This window comes from Argentina silus (genome assembly GCF_951799395.1).
Source record: "Argentina silus genome assembly, chromosome: X".
NCBI classification, from domain to species: Eukaryota; Metazoa; Chordata; class Actinopteri; order Argentiniformes; family Argentinidae; genus Argentina; species Argentina silus.
The window spans coordinates 7,080,966-7,097,853 of NC_139653.1; the positions used below are offsets into that span (position 1 = coordinate 7,080,966).

Here is a 16,888-nt window from a genome sequence, read left to right on the forward strand (position 1 = left end):
CTCCTGTCTTACGTGTGTCTCGCCCCCCCCCCCGCTGTGCTCTAATTCAGTCTCTCTCTCTCTCTCTCTCACACACACACACACACACAAACACACATCTTCTTTATTGTAAATTCAAATCTAACCTCTCCATCATTTCTATAGCTCTCAATCATTCTCTGTCATAATTCCTCTCTCAGCCTGCAGCATGCTGATCCAAATATTGACATGTATGTCCCGGCTGATTGACATGCTGCATTAAGAGCACTCGCATTGATGGCAACACAGAAGGAGCCAGACATACCAGTGCCTGTACAGAGGATCGGGATAGGCTGGTCTCTGGCTCTAATGAGTGAGGGGGGAGAGAGAGAGAGACAGATGGATAAAGGTCTTGGATTTGTTTTCCTTCATCGTAAGGCCTCTGGTGCTTGTCCAGCACATCGATAGTAACATAAAGGCAGCCTGTGTGCTTGGCTGATCTTCAACTGCAGCCAGTTGATCCTCTCCAACACCCTGTAGAGTTACATCTAACAACCAGGGCACCCAGCAACCTACTGTATAATAAATAACAAAATAAAACATATAACCGGATGTTGTCATTGTATGTGCATAGAACCAAAACAGCAGGGGGGAGGGGGGGGGGGGGGGTTGATAAACTGGGACATCACATCAGCATGGACAAACCCCCCCCCACCAGCCTTTATTTCTCTTGAATTAGATGAATGCAAATATGTCTGTTGTCCCTGTGCTGGCAGTAAGAATGGTGACAGCTGACAGACTGTCCACTGAGGGAGACGAGAGAGACCGGGATGTGGCTCATCTGTTCCGGGCCACGCTGGCGCTTAAGGAGCCTGCTGGCTGCAGCACAGTGCCCATGCAGCCCTCATGTGGCGTACTACAGAATGGCATAACCGCAGGACTCTGCTGGTAGCTACTGAGCACTGGGCCATCTGTCTGTCTCCTCGAGCTGCAGATGAGCCTCAGGTGAGACGGAGGTGAGAGAGGATGTGACAAACGGAACAGAGCTGTTAGCGTAAGCCTTAATCCAGCTCCATTGGAAAGCTGCTCCATACTGTACTGTGGTTGTCGTGCTAGAAAGATTGGAGCCTGCTAGAGGCAGACGCACACTTCAGAGTATTCCAGCCCAGCACAGCAGGATCCACCTGCCCTCTCACCCCTCCAATTAAGGCCTCACTCTGCTCATTAGTTCACGCTGTGAGGAGAGCCCAGCTGTGTGTGTGTCTGTGCGCCTTTGAGCATCCGCGTGTTTCTGGTCATCCTCTCACTGTGTGTTGTTCTGACCAGGTCAGCGGATCTCCTGCCAGGCCGTGCTCAGGTCTTGCTTACTGACCTGAGGCAGCATGCCTGGACAGAGCTCCTTTGGCCTGGCCAGGCTGTGGATCAGTGGGTTGTGATCTCAGAACGCCAGCCAACATACGCCAGGGTTGCTCACATGATCTACTGTAGCCAAACACTGTTGCGGGTCAGATTCCTGGAACGAGTCCCCACAGAACTGAAATTGAGCCCATGGCGAATAGAGAGAGAGGCAATATAAAGGCACTGCACATCAATTGGGTTATTGGGGGCAAACCTATTCCATGAGTATGAATTAGGCTTTGAGAGAAGCACTACACCTAAATTACCCCTGCTTCATTGTTCGCTTTTGAAAAAGCTAACGGACACATAAACCAAACATTCATATTCTTTGAAATGGATGAACAAATCAATTAAGTTTAAATGATACAATATGTCTTCAAATGCTTTTAAATTGATTAAAAAAGCTTAGACAAGGGGTTGCTGAGAAGATGTATAAATACTGCAGATTGGGTTTAATATTCTTCTTTGTCCTCATCTTCATAGCAGTCACCATAGTCTGTCCCCACCTCCTTATAGTCCTTCTCCAGGGCGGCCAAGCCTCAGAGAACTCTCCCTCCTCCATGCTCTCACCCACCAATGTACGACGGCCCTCTTGGTGTACATCAGGTCAAACTTGTGGTCCAGTCTTCCACAAACCACTACTATGATGGTGGTGTTGGTCAACATGCACACAGCCCTCTGCACCTTGGCCAGGTGTCCCCCTGGCACCACCATGGGCAGCTGGTAGTTGATGCCCATCTTGAACCCAGTAGGGCACCAGTCCACAAACTGGATGAAGCGATGGTTCTTGATGGCGTTGATGGCGCCGACATCCTTGGACACAACGTCACCACAGTAGAACTTGCAACAGGCCATGTACTTGCCGCACCTGGGGTTGCACTTCAAGACCTGGTTGGCTGGCTCGAAGCAGGCGTTGGTGATCTCAAGGACAGACAGCTGCTCATGGTTAGCCCTTTCTGCCAAGATGATGGGAGCGTAAATCATCAAGGGGAAGTGGATATGGGGATAAGGCACCAGGTTAGTCTGAAATTCAATCAGGTCTATGTTTACTGCTGTGGACACCTGGGGAGCTGGGTAGACTGAGAACTCCACCTTGGGCTTCTTCTCATAGTCCACAGACAGGCCCTCCATCAACAGAGAAGCAAAGCCAGAGCCTGTCCCACCACCATTACAGAGATTGCGCAGAAATGACCAAAGAATCTTGAATCTTGAGAACATGGATTAGGAATAATTATACATGTACTGTATCACTTTGGTAGAGCTTTACCATTTTACGCAGTCTATCCAGCACAGGGTCCACAATCTCCTTGCCGATGGTGTAATGGCCATGGGCATAGTTGTTGGCAGCATCCTCCTTGCCACTGATGAGCTGTTCAGGGTTATATAGCTGACGGTAGGGTCCATTCCGGATCTCATCTAGATAAGCAGTCACATTGAAATGTATGGAGGAATAAATCAAGGCAAGGCAACTAGTCATTGAAATACCAGACAAGATAAATTAGGCTTCACATGCTATTAACACATCGAGACTACATGTAATCAGTCTCATTTCAGTACCATGAACACCTTGGGGTACAGGGAAACATGTTTTCTACTGTGCATATGATAATAAACACTTTGAATCTTGAATCTTGAATATGGTTACAATTGATTCTTGCCGTGACTCTTTCAATTTAAGGAACTGGTTATTCCAAATCCTCTTAATATGTCTAACCAACATGCTACAACATGCTACAATCACATCTCACAGATTGAACCTCATGTAATTCCATCTCATTTCATAGTACTATGATCCATTTGTGACAGCAGACCATCACTATCATGAGTGTAGAGCAAGCTTTCACATCCTTACCCACTACTGTAGGCTCCAGATTAATAGCGCAAACCCAAGAAGGTAACATTGCACAGGGGCATTGTCATATTAAACAAAATGATCAAATACATCTTATGACAATTATGTAGCAGTAATAGCATCTGCATTGAAATGAGATACAACAGTGTTCTCTCAACCCAAGGTGAACATCTCTCAGGGAAATACAACTGACCCGAAAACTATTTTGGTACATTGTGACATTCTACCAGTGGAGGCTGGTGGAGATAGAAATCGGAGGACGGGCTTATTGTAATGCACGGAATGAAGAATGATATCAAGTACACATTGGATTGGACATTGGATTGCATTTGATTCCATTCCAGGCATTACAATGAGCCCAACATTCTACCAGCCTCCCCTGCATTCTAAAGAACACTTACATGGGACAGTGTTCTTGTAGCGATTCTTTTTCTTGTTTTCCTTCGTCTGACCAATCAAACAATCATCCAGCGGTTGCAAATTCTGCAGATACTGTAAAAAAAACACATTATAAACCTTTATTTATATAATGTATTATACAATGTACACTCATTTCATATATTACTTTTGCATAATGTATATGTCAAAATGGCCATTTGTAGCCTGACAATATGCAGATATATTTGCTTTTATGGGGAACAATTGAGATAAGTGCTGTCCCATACAATCTTATTAAATATACATACAAATAAACCTTCAATGGCAAATGTGCATAAAGATGTCATCCTTACAGTTAGATTAACTAAGCAATGTGCATAAAGATGTCGTCCCTACAGTTAGATTAACTAAGCAATGTGCATAAAGATGTCGTCCCTACAGTTAGATTAACTAAGCAATGTGCATAAAGATGTCGTCCCTACAGTTAGATTAACTAAGCAATGTGCATGAAGATGTCGTCCCTACAGTTAGATTAACTAAGCAATGTGCATGAAGATGTCGTCCCTACAGTTAGATTAACTAAGCAATGTGCATGAAGATGTCGTCCCTACAGTTAGACGTCACTGAACGCTACAGTGGCAGCCATCACTCTGCCACACGTTTCCCACAGTGTTGCACTGTGATAAGTGTGTGAAGGAATGATGGCTGCCGGAGCAGTGTTGAATGACATCAAACTTTAGGGACGACATCTTTATGCACATTTGTCATTTAGTTAAGCTGATATGCAAAGGAAACATACGATTATATTTATCACTAAATTAATTCATGAAGGACTACAGAGTAAAATATCTCCACACTCAGGTCAAAGTATAGCATTTCATGCAGATTTGAGTAAAGCTGAGAAAGTGGAAATAGTATCAAAATCTGAATAGAAGTTCTTTATGTGGAGTCAGTCTATAGTTGAGATGTGTTTTTATGAAAAAGTATAAATAATGTGAAAAAGAAAGAAGATTATAGGATAGATAGATAGAGATGGATAGAGAGATAGAGAGGATGCATAGATAAACATTTGGAGGTTAATCAGTATGGGTTAGAAGGTTAGTTAGAATATTGTAAAGATGGGTGGTTCAGTGGAGTGGGTAGAGAGTTGGTTGGTTGTGTGGTAGAGAGTGGTAGAGTTGGTTGGTTAACCGGATGAGATTTTTTGGAGTTACAAAAAGCTTAAAAGGTATCAGAAAGCTTTTATCAGGGTTGATGAAATTCTGTGTAGCTGAAAGAAAGTGAGATCGGTTGGTTAGGGTGGTTGATTGGATGGATGAATGGATAGAAAAAAAGAGAAAGAGAGAATGGATAGATGAGAGAGGGGAGGTATAGACAGATCAAAACAATTAAGAGGTTAATCAGTATGGGTTTTACTGAGCGAAGCAGTAATGACTGGTGAAAGGTTGATGGCTAGGTAGTTGAAAGGTTAGATATAAGGTTGAAATGATGGATAGTAGAAGGTCATAGATAGGATCAGCCTGGGTTACAGTAGTTCAGCAAAGTGGATAAATAGTCAGTTGGTTGAGTGGTTGAGGGCCTGTTTCACAGACAAGGCTTAAGCCTAGTCCTGGACTAATTCACACCTTCAATGGCAAATTGCCACTGAGAATGCTTTTTAGTCTAGTACTAGGCTTAAGCCTTGCCTGTGAAACCGGCCCTGAGAGTGGTTGAGTTGGTTGGTTAAGTGGTTGAGTGTGGTTTCGGTGGGGTAGAACTGGTAGAGAGTGCATTGCTGTGTAATAATTCTAAGAATGTGTTCTGTCCTGTTGTTATTATCCCATAGTTCAGAAAATTCCATAGCAGTTGCAGTAACAACAATGGTGGCTCTCAGAATGCTGGCCTAAATCAACATTCCACCATGAGAGGTTTTGTCATTAGAAAAAGCTTAATAGTTTACAAAGTTTAATAGGTATCAGAAAGCTTTATTCAGACTTGATACTTTTGAGTTTTGGGCACATTCTACAGTTGAAATGGTGTAAGTAGCTTAAAAGGTGTATGAGCTTAAAAGGTAAGTATGTCGAAGAACAATAGTTGGACTTGCTGAAGCAAGCCCACCTAATAAGTATGTCGATGAACAATAGTTGGACTTGCTGAAGGTTTTGAAGTAGTCGGCACAACATGTAATGAAGGGGCTGCATGCTGGTTGGAATTTGTAATATGCAGTGTATGGTCACATGCAAAAAGCAGTTAAGTGTTAACCAATCAGTGTGATCACTCAACCACTGACCTCACTCCCCTTCCTCTCCAGATCACAAGGTACTAGCTTGTAAGTACCAAGTGAGCAGGTAATCAATGCCCCACCCTACCATGTTTCTGTATTACCGATTGCTCGTCCACAGACATACAATGCATTTGCATAATATGCAAATGTGCATCTCCATGCTGCTTAACAATAGGTAGCAGGGAGTCAGTGAGTCAGGATCTCATCCCTAAACACCTCTTCCTCCGGGACCGCTCATGCAGAAAACTCTCACATCTCCCTCCAGCCGTGTCCTGAAAATAACAAAAGTGAAATCTCCTGACTTTCTTTCATTAAACCGCCATGTTGCTTCAGAGGGAAAGTCCACCGCAGCCCCCTGGGGAGGCCGTTGTGAACAAGCGGAAAATGACAGGTTCCTCTCCGGCGCACACAAACCCAAATGTCGCTGTGCGGTCATCCGGAAGACGCGCATTGTGACGAAGAGAGTGCGAGAGTGCGAGAGTGCGAGAGAGAGAGAGAGAGAGAGAGAGAGAGAGAGAGAGAGAGAGAGAGAGAGGGAGAGGGGAGGGTGAGGGACTGTGTGCTCCGATCCCTGTCTGCCTGCCACCACGGGTCAGTGCGTCTGATGTGTGAGTGCACACCTGACACATCTCTCTCCCTCCCTCCCTCTCTCTCTTTTTACTTTTACCCTCTCTCCTCTCTCCTCTCTCCCTCTCTCCTCTGATTTCTATTCCGCTGACTTCTTAACACATATCTTTGGTCTTTATCTTGCCCCATCTTTCCATCCCTCTCTGCTCTGCCATCTCACACTGTCTTCTTTCTTTCCTCCATCGACTCTTATTGATATTTTCTCTCCTCCGCCGCCCCCTTCTCTCTCCCTCTCTCTGTATCTTTGGCATACTCTGTAGGATGCGTTTGAGGTGCTGGCTGAGAATTATGAGTTCAGTGAGAATGAGGGCCCATGTCTGGCATTCCGTCGGGCTGCCTCAGTCCTGAAGAGCCTGCCATCAGCGGTGCACTCTCTGGGGGCCACCCAGGGCCTCCCCTGCCTGGGGGAACACACCAAGGCTGTCATGGAGGTAATATCAGCTTCACTGCTCTGCCACTGTCTGTTCAACTAACCCCACCTGACAGCTTACCTACCCCCAGTAGACAAACACACATATGAACATACTGTGCATACTGTAAGTAACAAACACTTGCCCGCCAACCCACCCGACGCCTGCATGCCAACCCGTCCAAACTAACGCACGCATGCTAACCTGCCCAAGCTCACGCACGCACACGCACACACACACACACACACACACACACACACACACACACACACACACACACGCACACACGCACACATGGACACACACACTCACGCACAAACACACACACAGCCTTACAAAACACTGAAGGATCTGTCACATCGGGTCACTTGTTAAACCCCCCCCTATTCCTATGCACCTTCAGGGCAGAAATCATTGCAGGCTGTCAGGCAAAGTGTCAGTAAATGTTTACTTGGGCAGAAGGCAAGGTGTGCTCTGCGGCCAAACTGTCTTATGGACTAAACCTCATCCATATGTAGGCTTGAGAGCAAGTCTGAAATTAAATCAATGTTCCTCCTATTATGCATAGCAAGACATGGAGGGAACTATAAAAGCCAGTCTTTCCACAAAGCTCAGACACACTCTTTTAAGTGGTAGAATGTCATCATGTCATCATGTCATCATGTTAGGTAAGAGAAGACGGCTGGAAAATGTTAGGCACCTTTTTGTCCTGTCATTACCTCTGGCTTCTTTCAGCAACTTCAGAGTAGACATCTCAAAACAATACCAGTGACAATATGACACAAAACAAAGTAAAACCAAAAACGTTTCACAGGCCTATGGACATTGAAGTGACACTCCGTAAGTAGCCACTGAGTCGACAACTGTTGTGAACATCTGAGGAGAAAGGCTAAACCCACCCAAGTTGAAAATGTTGCACTGAGGCAATGGTAGAGAAGATGAATAGTCGGAGTATGTGTGTTTCAAGAGATGTGTTTCCCCCTGAGGAGAGGTTGTGTCGATTATCCCTGAGTTTGAGGATTGTTTGGCCTTGCCTTGAGGGTTAATAACCAGTGGGTGGTGCACCATTGAGCAGAGAAGACAGCAAACTCTACTCTGCTAGACTTGAACTGCAGTTCATGAATTCATTGTTACAAAATCTTGACATTTGTCTTCTACGCAAGCACAAACAAACAAAAACGTATACGCTTAGACACACAGACACAGAAAAACACACACACACACACACACACACACACACACACACACACACACACACACACACACACACACACACACACACACAAAATGCTTCTGCACCTTTTGTGTCCTCTGTGTGAGAGCTAATATTATGATTCTTTTACAGTACATAACTGTGATGTTGTTTGGAGTTTATTCCACGCAGTACTTTACAGTGCTGTTTTTACCTCTTTGATAAATGTGATACAGAGACATTTATAATGTGATCAACAAATGAGTTGTGCTCCCCAGAGAAGAGCAGACTATTAGGCAGTGAACAAAGCCTTTTCAAAACAAACAGTCGAAGCTAAGGATAATAACACGCTGAGCTTTTTATTAAAGCAGTAAAACCAGAATTAATCTGATGGCTTGCCAAAGCTATTCTTTTCTACAATAAAAACAGATATGAGGTCTGGTTGATTTGAATATAATCTACTTGAAAACAAGCAGCAATCTGTAAAGTTTATTCATAATTTTTACAGGCCTGTTGTCCCCAGATTTATACACTACACAATTTCACCAAGTTTTTGCTGTCCCAGGCGAATTTTCATGATCAATGATGAAGGTGAAATCCTATTAATTTAAAGGGTAGGACCAGGAAGTTGGTAGGCTACTCACATAGTGTGAACAGGTCAAAGATGTTATTAAAGTTAATGGCTGATCCGTTATTCAATAGTGTAGTGTGAATCGACGTACACACAGCGATTTTGTCTCGAGGCTCCACCGAGGTTGGCATGAGTTGATAGCTCGTGGGCGTTTCTACTCCACTTCTTGTGTGCGGCAAGTTTGGTGGTGCAGATGGTGCACATTAGCCTGTTCAAAAAAGGCTTCGTTTTAACAGGCCCTTAGATGAGATGCATTTGTTCCCAATCATTATGGGTTGCATTTATGTTGTGTCCTGCCAATTAGCTCATTTACATGCCACAACCTGTGGTAAATCTTTCCCAGCTAGCATTCTGCCAAATTTCTAACAAAACAGTAGAAACAAAAGTATCTGATGAAATTAAAGCATGGTTGTATCCCATTCAGAAATGTTAGGAGGCATATCTTTCTCTGTCCTCTGTTACTGTATATTTAAATATTAAATATTAAATCTATGTTCAGAAATACATATTTAACAAAAACACAATTCAGAATAGTGTCTCCTCCTCTCTCCCTCCCCTTGCTCAATGCAAACTACTTTTAACTGAAACAGTAAATCTGTCAATCATTTTAATTTTTATCCAGCATGTTTTAGTTACATGACCTTGAAACTAGCAAAGGACCTGTGTGGTTGAAATGCAGTCGTTTTTTATTTAGTTTAGAAATGTTTGAGTAAACCTGAACACAGAAATGAGCCAGCCAGCGGAGACACTCAGACATTAGCTAAACCTGAAATTGCAAACAAGTCCCCTCATTTCCCAAACAAAACTCTGGCTGTAACGTCAAACAAGACGTTTACTATGAAAAATCAGCAGAATATAGTACATATTACAAACTTATTTGCACACGAAGGCTTCTGTTGCTTAGGACGGCTTCCAGCACTGAGAAATGCTTGTGGCTCCCAGGCAGTACAGTGAATAAACTACACACAAGTTGCAGGTTACACGGCCATAGCAAGTGGTAGACGCCCAGAAACATCCCACACATTTTGGAAAAGCAAATTCAGGCAGAACGGCAGGGTCTTGGCAGGAGCATGCACTGCCACAGACTGCTATGCATCATAAGACAATATATTTAGATTAAATCTTACATCTGGTGTTTTGAAATGAAACATTTACCTTAAATCTACATCAGAAATGTACACCTACAGTATATCTAAAATATATTAACTTAATATTTATATTTTGGTTAATATATTTATTTTTTAATCAAATAATTAGATTTTTACGACATGTATTTCAAAATACAGATTTAAGAGTTGATGTAAATATTTAAGTGTCTTCATTTAAATGTCTTAATTTTAGACTCTAGTCAGATTTATAAGTATTGTTAAACTTTACAAACAACACCCCATAACAATCACTTAGGTAAAATAAGTTTAAAAGTATCAAGGGACTGTGGAGTAGTATGGAAGGGAATTCAACATAGTGTAACATCCCTATTAGCATCTCCACCAAGGGAGTTAACTCTATTGGTGTTGTAGCTAGTGCGGCTGATTTGTAAGTGGAAGGTTGTGATACCCGCTTAGGGAAAGCTACTCTAACCCGCCATTTGCTACAGTAATAATGTATTGATTTTCATATAATTTTACAGGAGATCCTCACATTTGGCCGCTCCTTCAAAGTTGAGGAGGTATTGTCTGATGAACGGTATCAAACACTGAAGGTAAGCTGATGGGTGCCTCTACCATCTGGCTCTAACAAATAGGCTTTAAAAGTAGACTGATCTTCTGGTAGAATGCCATCCCAGGTAATATTTTAGCAAACACACTCTACGAGCAAAACACCAGTAAGTATCCTCCCTCCCTCCCCGACAGAGTTCCCATTTGACATGATACTGAGTGCGTCTTTGCTTGCCTTGCCAGCTGTTCACAAGTGTGTTTGGGGTTGGACCCAAAACAGCGGAAAAATGGTACCGCAGAGGGCTGCGTTCGCTCGAGGAGATTCTGGCTGAGCCCAACATCCAACTGAACAGGATGCAGAGAGCAGGTGAAACACAAGCCTCTGTATCAGTCAGAACTACAGTAATAGAAAGAAAAAGCACCTGGGTATTAGATACGAAAATCAATGTATGGCAGTTGGAAAAGTTAAGCTTGGTGGGATATACCCAGCACACTCAGCTTAGAGAGAAGGCTGTCAACGTAAACACATTTCCTGACTTTCAAATTGAGAATAATGGCTTGAAAATGTCATAGTTTTCATCCCCTTAACTTTCTGGGCCATAAACATTGTTCTTGTAAAGCCCAGGTTACATCTAGTATTAACAAGCGATCTGTATCCAGATCGTGCTCATTGTCTTGACGCCAGGTGTCTTTATTCTAGCACAACACTGCTTCGCTTGAGTTACATTGTGGACGGAGTTGCACGATGTGTTGTAAGACAATGGATCATGCCCACATGATTGGGCAGATTGAGTTTGGAAAGTATCTGGAAAGGTGCCATACTGCCAGGGGTGAGAAAGGGAGTACAGTACGTTAATAGAGTTTCTTCTTTGTTTGTTGGTAGTGATTGGAAAGTCTTGATTTCAAAGATAAAACAAAGAGATAAGCCGGTTATAAACTTTGAGAAAAGTGTTTGAGGAGAGGAAATTTCCATTTACCAAGCAGAAATGACAAACACTTGTTAAATATGTCCTCGAGTGAAATCCCATTGGAAACTGCATGGTGTACAGAGGAATTGCAGGTTGAGATGGCCCAGTTGGATTAGAGGTTGAAAAACCAGTGAAATTACTGACTGACATAGCACAGCAGAGAGAGTGCAAGTCAACATTATGGTGTTGGGGTACAGTATATGTTGGGGTACAGTATATGCAGGTATAGGAGCAGAAAATGGCATGTAGGAGTCACTTTGTTGGACAGTTGCAATGACACATTCAAAACAAATTTCTCTACATTTGTTACTGTATGCACACTGTGGTTTATATTTAAGGCTATACACAAACATTGAGGTTAGGTTTGACAAACTTTTATTCTTACATTCTCCCCAATGCCAGTGCAAACAGCCATGAGTGACAGCTCAGAGACTTGTATTGGTCTTCCCTCTGCAGGTTTCCTGTATTATAGAGACATCTCCAAGGCAGTTAGTAGAGCAGAGGCCCAAGCCCTGGAGAGAATCATTGAAGAGACTGTCCAATGGATCACACCTGATGCCACACTAGCTGTGACAGGTGGCTTTCGCAGGTACACAACTTGTTAGAGCCTATCAGTGTGTATGTAACATTTTCTAGTTTGAAATATTGAAATACTGTATACTGTATGTGTTACCACTCTCAGGAGTGTGACTGATGACTTACATGAAATACATCTCTATGAAATATCCCGTTAGATTAACCAATTACAGTGGGTCATGTAAAAGAGCCCTAAGTAATTAAACAAACATGTCTCATGAGCTTTCCCATATCATGACCTGTAGGGTGGGTATTACTGCTCTCTCTTTCATTGAACTGCAAGCATGTAGGACGTGTGTGTGTGTGTGTGTGTGTGTGTGTGTGTGTGTGTGTGTCTGTGTGTGTGTGTGTGTGTGTGTGTGTGTGTGTGTGTGTGTGTGTGTGTGTGTGTGTGTGTGCGTGCGTGCGTGCATGCATGCGTGCCTGCGTGCCTGTGTGTGTGTGATAAAACTTCAGGCCTTTAAAAGCTGCCTCAATTTACCCCTGCATACTCATAGAAGAGGTTCCAGATTGCTCAGAATGTAGTCTTGAACGTCTATTTGGTTCACTGCCAATTTCCTATAGATGTCCTAACAGCCATGGGGATAAAACCGTATGCACATTGGTCTCTATCTACACTAGTAGCTGTGGTCCTTTTGCTCCTGCCATGCAGGAAGGAAGCATATGTGCACAAGCATGCATGTCAACTACAGTAATACATTCAGCAGCTTAAACTGTGTCACTCACATATTACATGTCTGATATCTTCACGGTGAGCGCATTTAAAAGGATGACTACAAAATGAGGCCTTCTGTTCACAGCCTGCACCCTCAGTTGCTACTGCTGCAGCAGAAATTAGTTGTGAAGATGTGTGCTGCCGAATGCCACCACAAGGTGGTGACAAGAGCTGTGAAGGATGTTTGAAAAAAATCCATCCTTCTGTTCGTTTTATTTACTGACAGTGCTGACATTATTGGTCATCCTTCCAAATAATCACTAAAATAAAAATAAGAGAGAGAATGATTTGTGATGGTTTGCCTTATCAGCTTGCCTTATTAAATAGATTGGCAAAATCAAGTTTATTATTGTGAATTACAGAGATGAAGAGTGGAAATGGTTAAAAAAAAAAAATCTACTTTCATACCGTCATCACACATATACTCAATGGTGACGTTTCAGCTTCATAATCATAATTTAGACAGAGGGTCTGGGAGAAATTGGTTGATAGACAAAGTCCTTTTTTGTGCTGTTTCTGCTGTTTTTGCAACATGCTTTTATTTTATTTTAGGTATTTCACCTCGGCAAAACCAACCATTGTTGAACAATCCTAATGTGTTATAGACCTGTGGGCTGTAGTAAACTAAATTAACTATACACAGAAAACTCAGAAAACTCCACATGTATATCTGGGTAACTTCCTAAAAATGTATCTATTGTTACCCATTTCATTTGTGGAGCTAAGAGCTAGAGTATATAACATATATTGAACTGACCCTGTCATTGCAACTGTTGTCAAAGAGCATTAAAAATATCATCCTGCACGAAAGAACAGGTGTCTATCCCCCTCCATCCCACAGTCTCGCACCAAAAGTAAATTGCGCACAGTGGATCAAATTGAAAGTTGTAGGTATAAGCTCATGTTTGTAGACTAGGCCTACATTGTAGCCTAGTGCTTCTTTAATTTGTGTGGATTGATGAATTTACTTTGCTTTATTTGATAGCATCATTTAAAAGCAGCCCACAGATTTGGGGTTTTGCTTCTTGAGGGCCATGTTGTTTATTTGATTTGATTTATTTGAGCCCAGGGACAGTATAGTTTATCAATCAATTTTTTTTTTAAACCGAAAGAGCTATTGTCCTGCAGAGTCTGGAGCTTTTCCTAACCCCATTAACCCACATTACATGTGCTATAAAACTTTTATGATTTAGATGAGTGATTTTTTGATTTGTGTGGATGTAGTGAATTAACCTTGCTTTATTTAATAGCATTATTTGAAATCAGCCCACAGATATGGGTGAGATGAGAGTCATGACAAGAGTGCCTGTTTGTGTGAGGCAGGCAAGGCTATATTCATAGCCCAAGTTGTTTAATTCAGTATAACCTTTACCATGTATTTTAACATTAGGCCTACTTAAGAGGAATCCCTTGAGCCTAAGCATTTCAAGGTTAGTTGAGGAGTTGAGGTGAACAGGACATCATGGATGCACAGTTGTACTGTATGAAATTTGGTCCATGAACGAATAAACAGCTGGACATAGCTAACGGCTCTTGTACTGGATGGAGAGATAACAGCCTGAATGATATTTGATATTTGGAAATAGGGAGAGATGAAAAAAGTGATGAAAGCATCATGGGTACTGTAGTTAGCTGCTGCACTGTGATGGTAGGCTGCTACAACGTGTTTCTATGGGAAAGATGTCATGTCTTTTAATCTGAATGATATGAAACAGTGCATCAGGGATCATTTCATGGAGCCTAATTTGTTTCCTAGTCTGTTACTATGGAGTTGATTTTGGAGCCTGGTGAGCAATTACAGTCCATATTGACCCTGTCTCATGGGAACATAGATTCACACATTGAGACCACAATTGATATGACCAAAATAAATTTGATAATTTCAAAATACGGAATAGTCCAGCTAATTCCACATCCTCCGACCACGTGGTTCTCCTTCCCAAACTGTAGGTCAATACATTTGAAACTCTTATGTAAACCTTTCGATGAATCCATCATTTTCTGGAAGATTCCAAGTCACTTAGGGTACTGAACATGATTTATGTTTTAAGGTGCTACACTTCTTCCGAGGTGAGAATAACCATAACATGAGAGTGGTTTGTTGAGAGGATTAAAAATAGATAGAGGGAAAAACTGTCCCTGCTACTTCAGAGTGTGAATTACATGAGGTGTCAATGTGGTTCTGTTTTTATGTTCTGTGACCATGTCACCATGGCCGTGTCATTGCTTTCTCCAAGTATCACATTGGCTTAGACATATTAAATGTTTAATCCAGCAAATAATCTTCACCTCTCATTGCATTACTTAAACTTTGCTCCACTCAACTGTAACTTTTTCTGAATGACATATGTTTTGCCTTATTTTTGCTGCAATTCAATAAAAAACGATCGTCTCGTTCAAACAGTTTTTTGATGAAACAAAGAGATATGTGGTTATAAGCTTCAAGAAAAGTGTTTGAGGAGAGGAAATTTCCATTTACCAAGCAGAAATGATAAACACATTAAATATCTACTCAAGTGAAATCCCATTAGAAATGGCATGGTGTTCAGAGGGACTGCAGGTTGAGATGGCTCAGTCAGTGTATAGTGAAATTACTGACTGAGGTGGCACAGCAGAGAGAGTCAAGATTATGGTATATTTATGTGTTTATCAGGATCCCCATTAGCTGCTGCACATGCAGCTGCTACTCTTCCTAGGGAATACATAGAACATATAAAACACATGACAGAGTACAGAACATCTATAGACAGAACAGGAATATACAAGAATAAGATAATATGACTATAAATTAAAAATAAAAATAAAATAAGACGAGAGTATACAATACATATACTGTACTGGCAAGACACCAATAAACAATAAAATATGTTTTACACACTATTCATACATGTAGTATATACATATTAATTTTTTAATGACAGTTAAATTCAAACCTTAGAAAGCACTTTAGAAGGAGGCTAAACTTGCTTTTTGCTTCAGTAACCTCTGGTGGCAAAGCATTCCATATATATGTACTGTACATGCAGTTATATACATATATATATATATATATATATATATATATATATATATATATATATATATATATATACGTACTGTACATGCAGTTAAATGTAGGGAGGCATTGGTAGAGCTGGATGTCTGTTTCACCAGGTCTGTCTTTTTTAGTTAATTATAGTAGTTTATAGAAAATTAACAAAAATAACCATGGACACAAAACTTTTTATTTACTTTTCACCGTTTTACTACTCATGGGAACTATTTTTATTCCTGGTGGATTTGGTGCTGCGAGACCACTATTGTTTACTTTCGAGAACAGCCGATCGCGTTGGCTGAGCCGGCAATGGTTGCCGGTGTGCGGCCCACTGTACCAGAGGAAATAAGGAGACGGCATTGGGGAAGCAGAGCGGGGGTGAAGCGACAGATGAAGAAAAGGAGATATAAACCGTATCTTCCTTCTATCATCATGGGCAACATGAGATCTCTGGGAAATAAGATGGAGGAGCTTACGGCACTGGCGAGAGGATAGAGGGAATACCGTGAATGTAGTCTTATGTGTTTTATGGAGACATGGCTACAGGAGGTTATTCCCAAAGCAAACACCACCATCGAGGGCTTTCAGACAGTGTAGACGGACAGGATTCACCGTCGGTGCGGCAAATAACGAGGTGGAGGAGTTGCTGTATATGTCAACAACAGATGATGCAATCCTAGCCATATTCATGTGAAGGAAAGCGTCTGTAGCCCAGACATCGAACTTTTGGCCATACGACTTCGCCCATATTATTTGCCACGTGAGTTCTCACATGTTTTTGTTGTGGTCACATATATCCCTCCCTCAGCGTGTGAGATTTTAACCATGTCACCCTGACAAAAACACTAGCAACGTTTTCCCAGTTTGTGAAGTGCCCCACTAGGGAGAACAAAACACTGGACCTGTTATATGCTAATGTGAAGGACGCCTACATCTCTACAGCAATCCTGTGACCTAAAGGCCCTCCTCAACGACAAGAAGAGAGCCTTCAGATCTGGTGATGAGGAAGAACTGAAGCAGATGCAGAGGAAGCTCAAGGAGAAGCTGAAGGAGAGCAGGGACACCTACAGGCGGAAAATGGAGGACAGCCTGCAGGACAACAACACAAGAGAGGTGTGTAGTAGTGTGAAGAAGATCACTGGCTACAAGCAGGCTAACGACCCGCAAGTGGCTGGAGATCTGGACAGGACCAAAGAGTTGAACCAGTTCTTCAATAGGTGTGACTCGG

At 42.1% G+C, this 16,888-nt stretch overlaps 1 protein-coding gene and 1 pseudogene across 2 annotated transcripts in view; one reads left to right on the forward strand and one right to left on the reverse strand.

Annotated features, from left to right (window-relative positions):
* dntt (deoxynucleotidyltransferase, terminal) overlaps positions 1–16,888 on the forward strand; it is a gene marked incomplete at its 5' end in the record, with an annotated part of 56,571 nt that overhangs the window by 9,932 nt on the left and 29,751 nt on the right. The window contains 4 exons of the mRNA XM_083696203.1: positions 6,737–6,907; positions 10,340–10,411; positions 10,611–10,734; positions 11,792–11,924. Coding sequence (XP_083552329.1) covers positions 6,737–6,907; positions 10,340–10,411; positions 10,611–10,734; positions 11,792–11,924 — 500 coding nt within the window. The remainder of the gene's footprint in view (positions 1–6,736; positions 6,908–10,339; positions 10,412–10,610; positions 10,735–11,791; positions 11,925–16,888) is intronic.
* Positions 1,809–6,300, reverse strand: LOC310823334 (tubulin alpha-4A chain-like; annotated as a pseudogene). The gene is made up of 3 exons: positions 6,264–6,300; positions 2,608–2,772; positions 1,809–2,510 (listed from the first exon to the last, which is right to left on the reverse strand). The product of its transcript is annotated as a tubulin alpha-4A chain-like (transcript).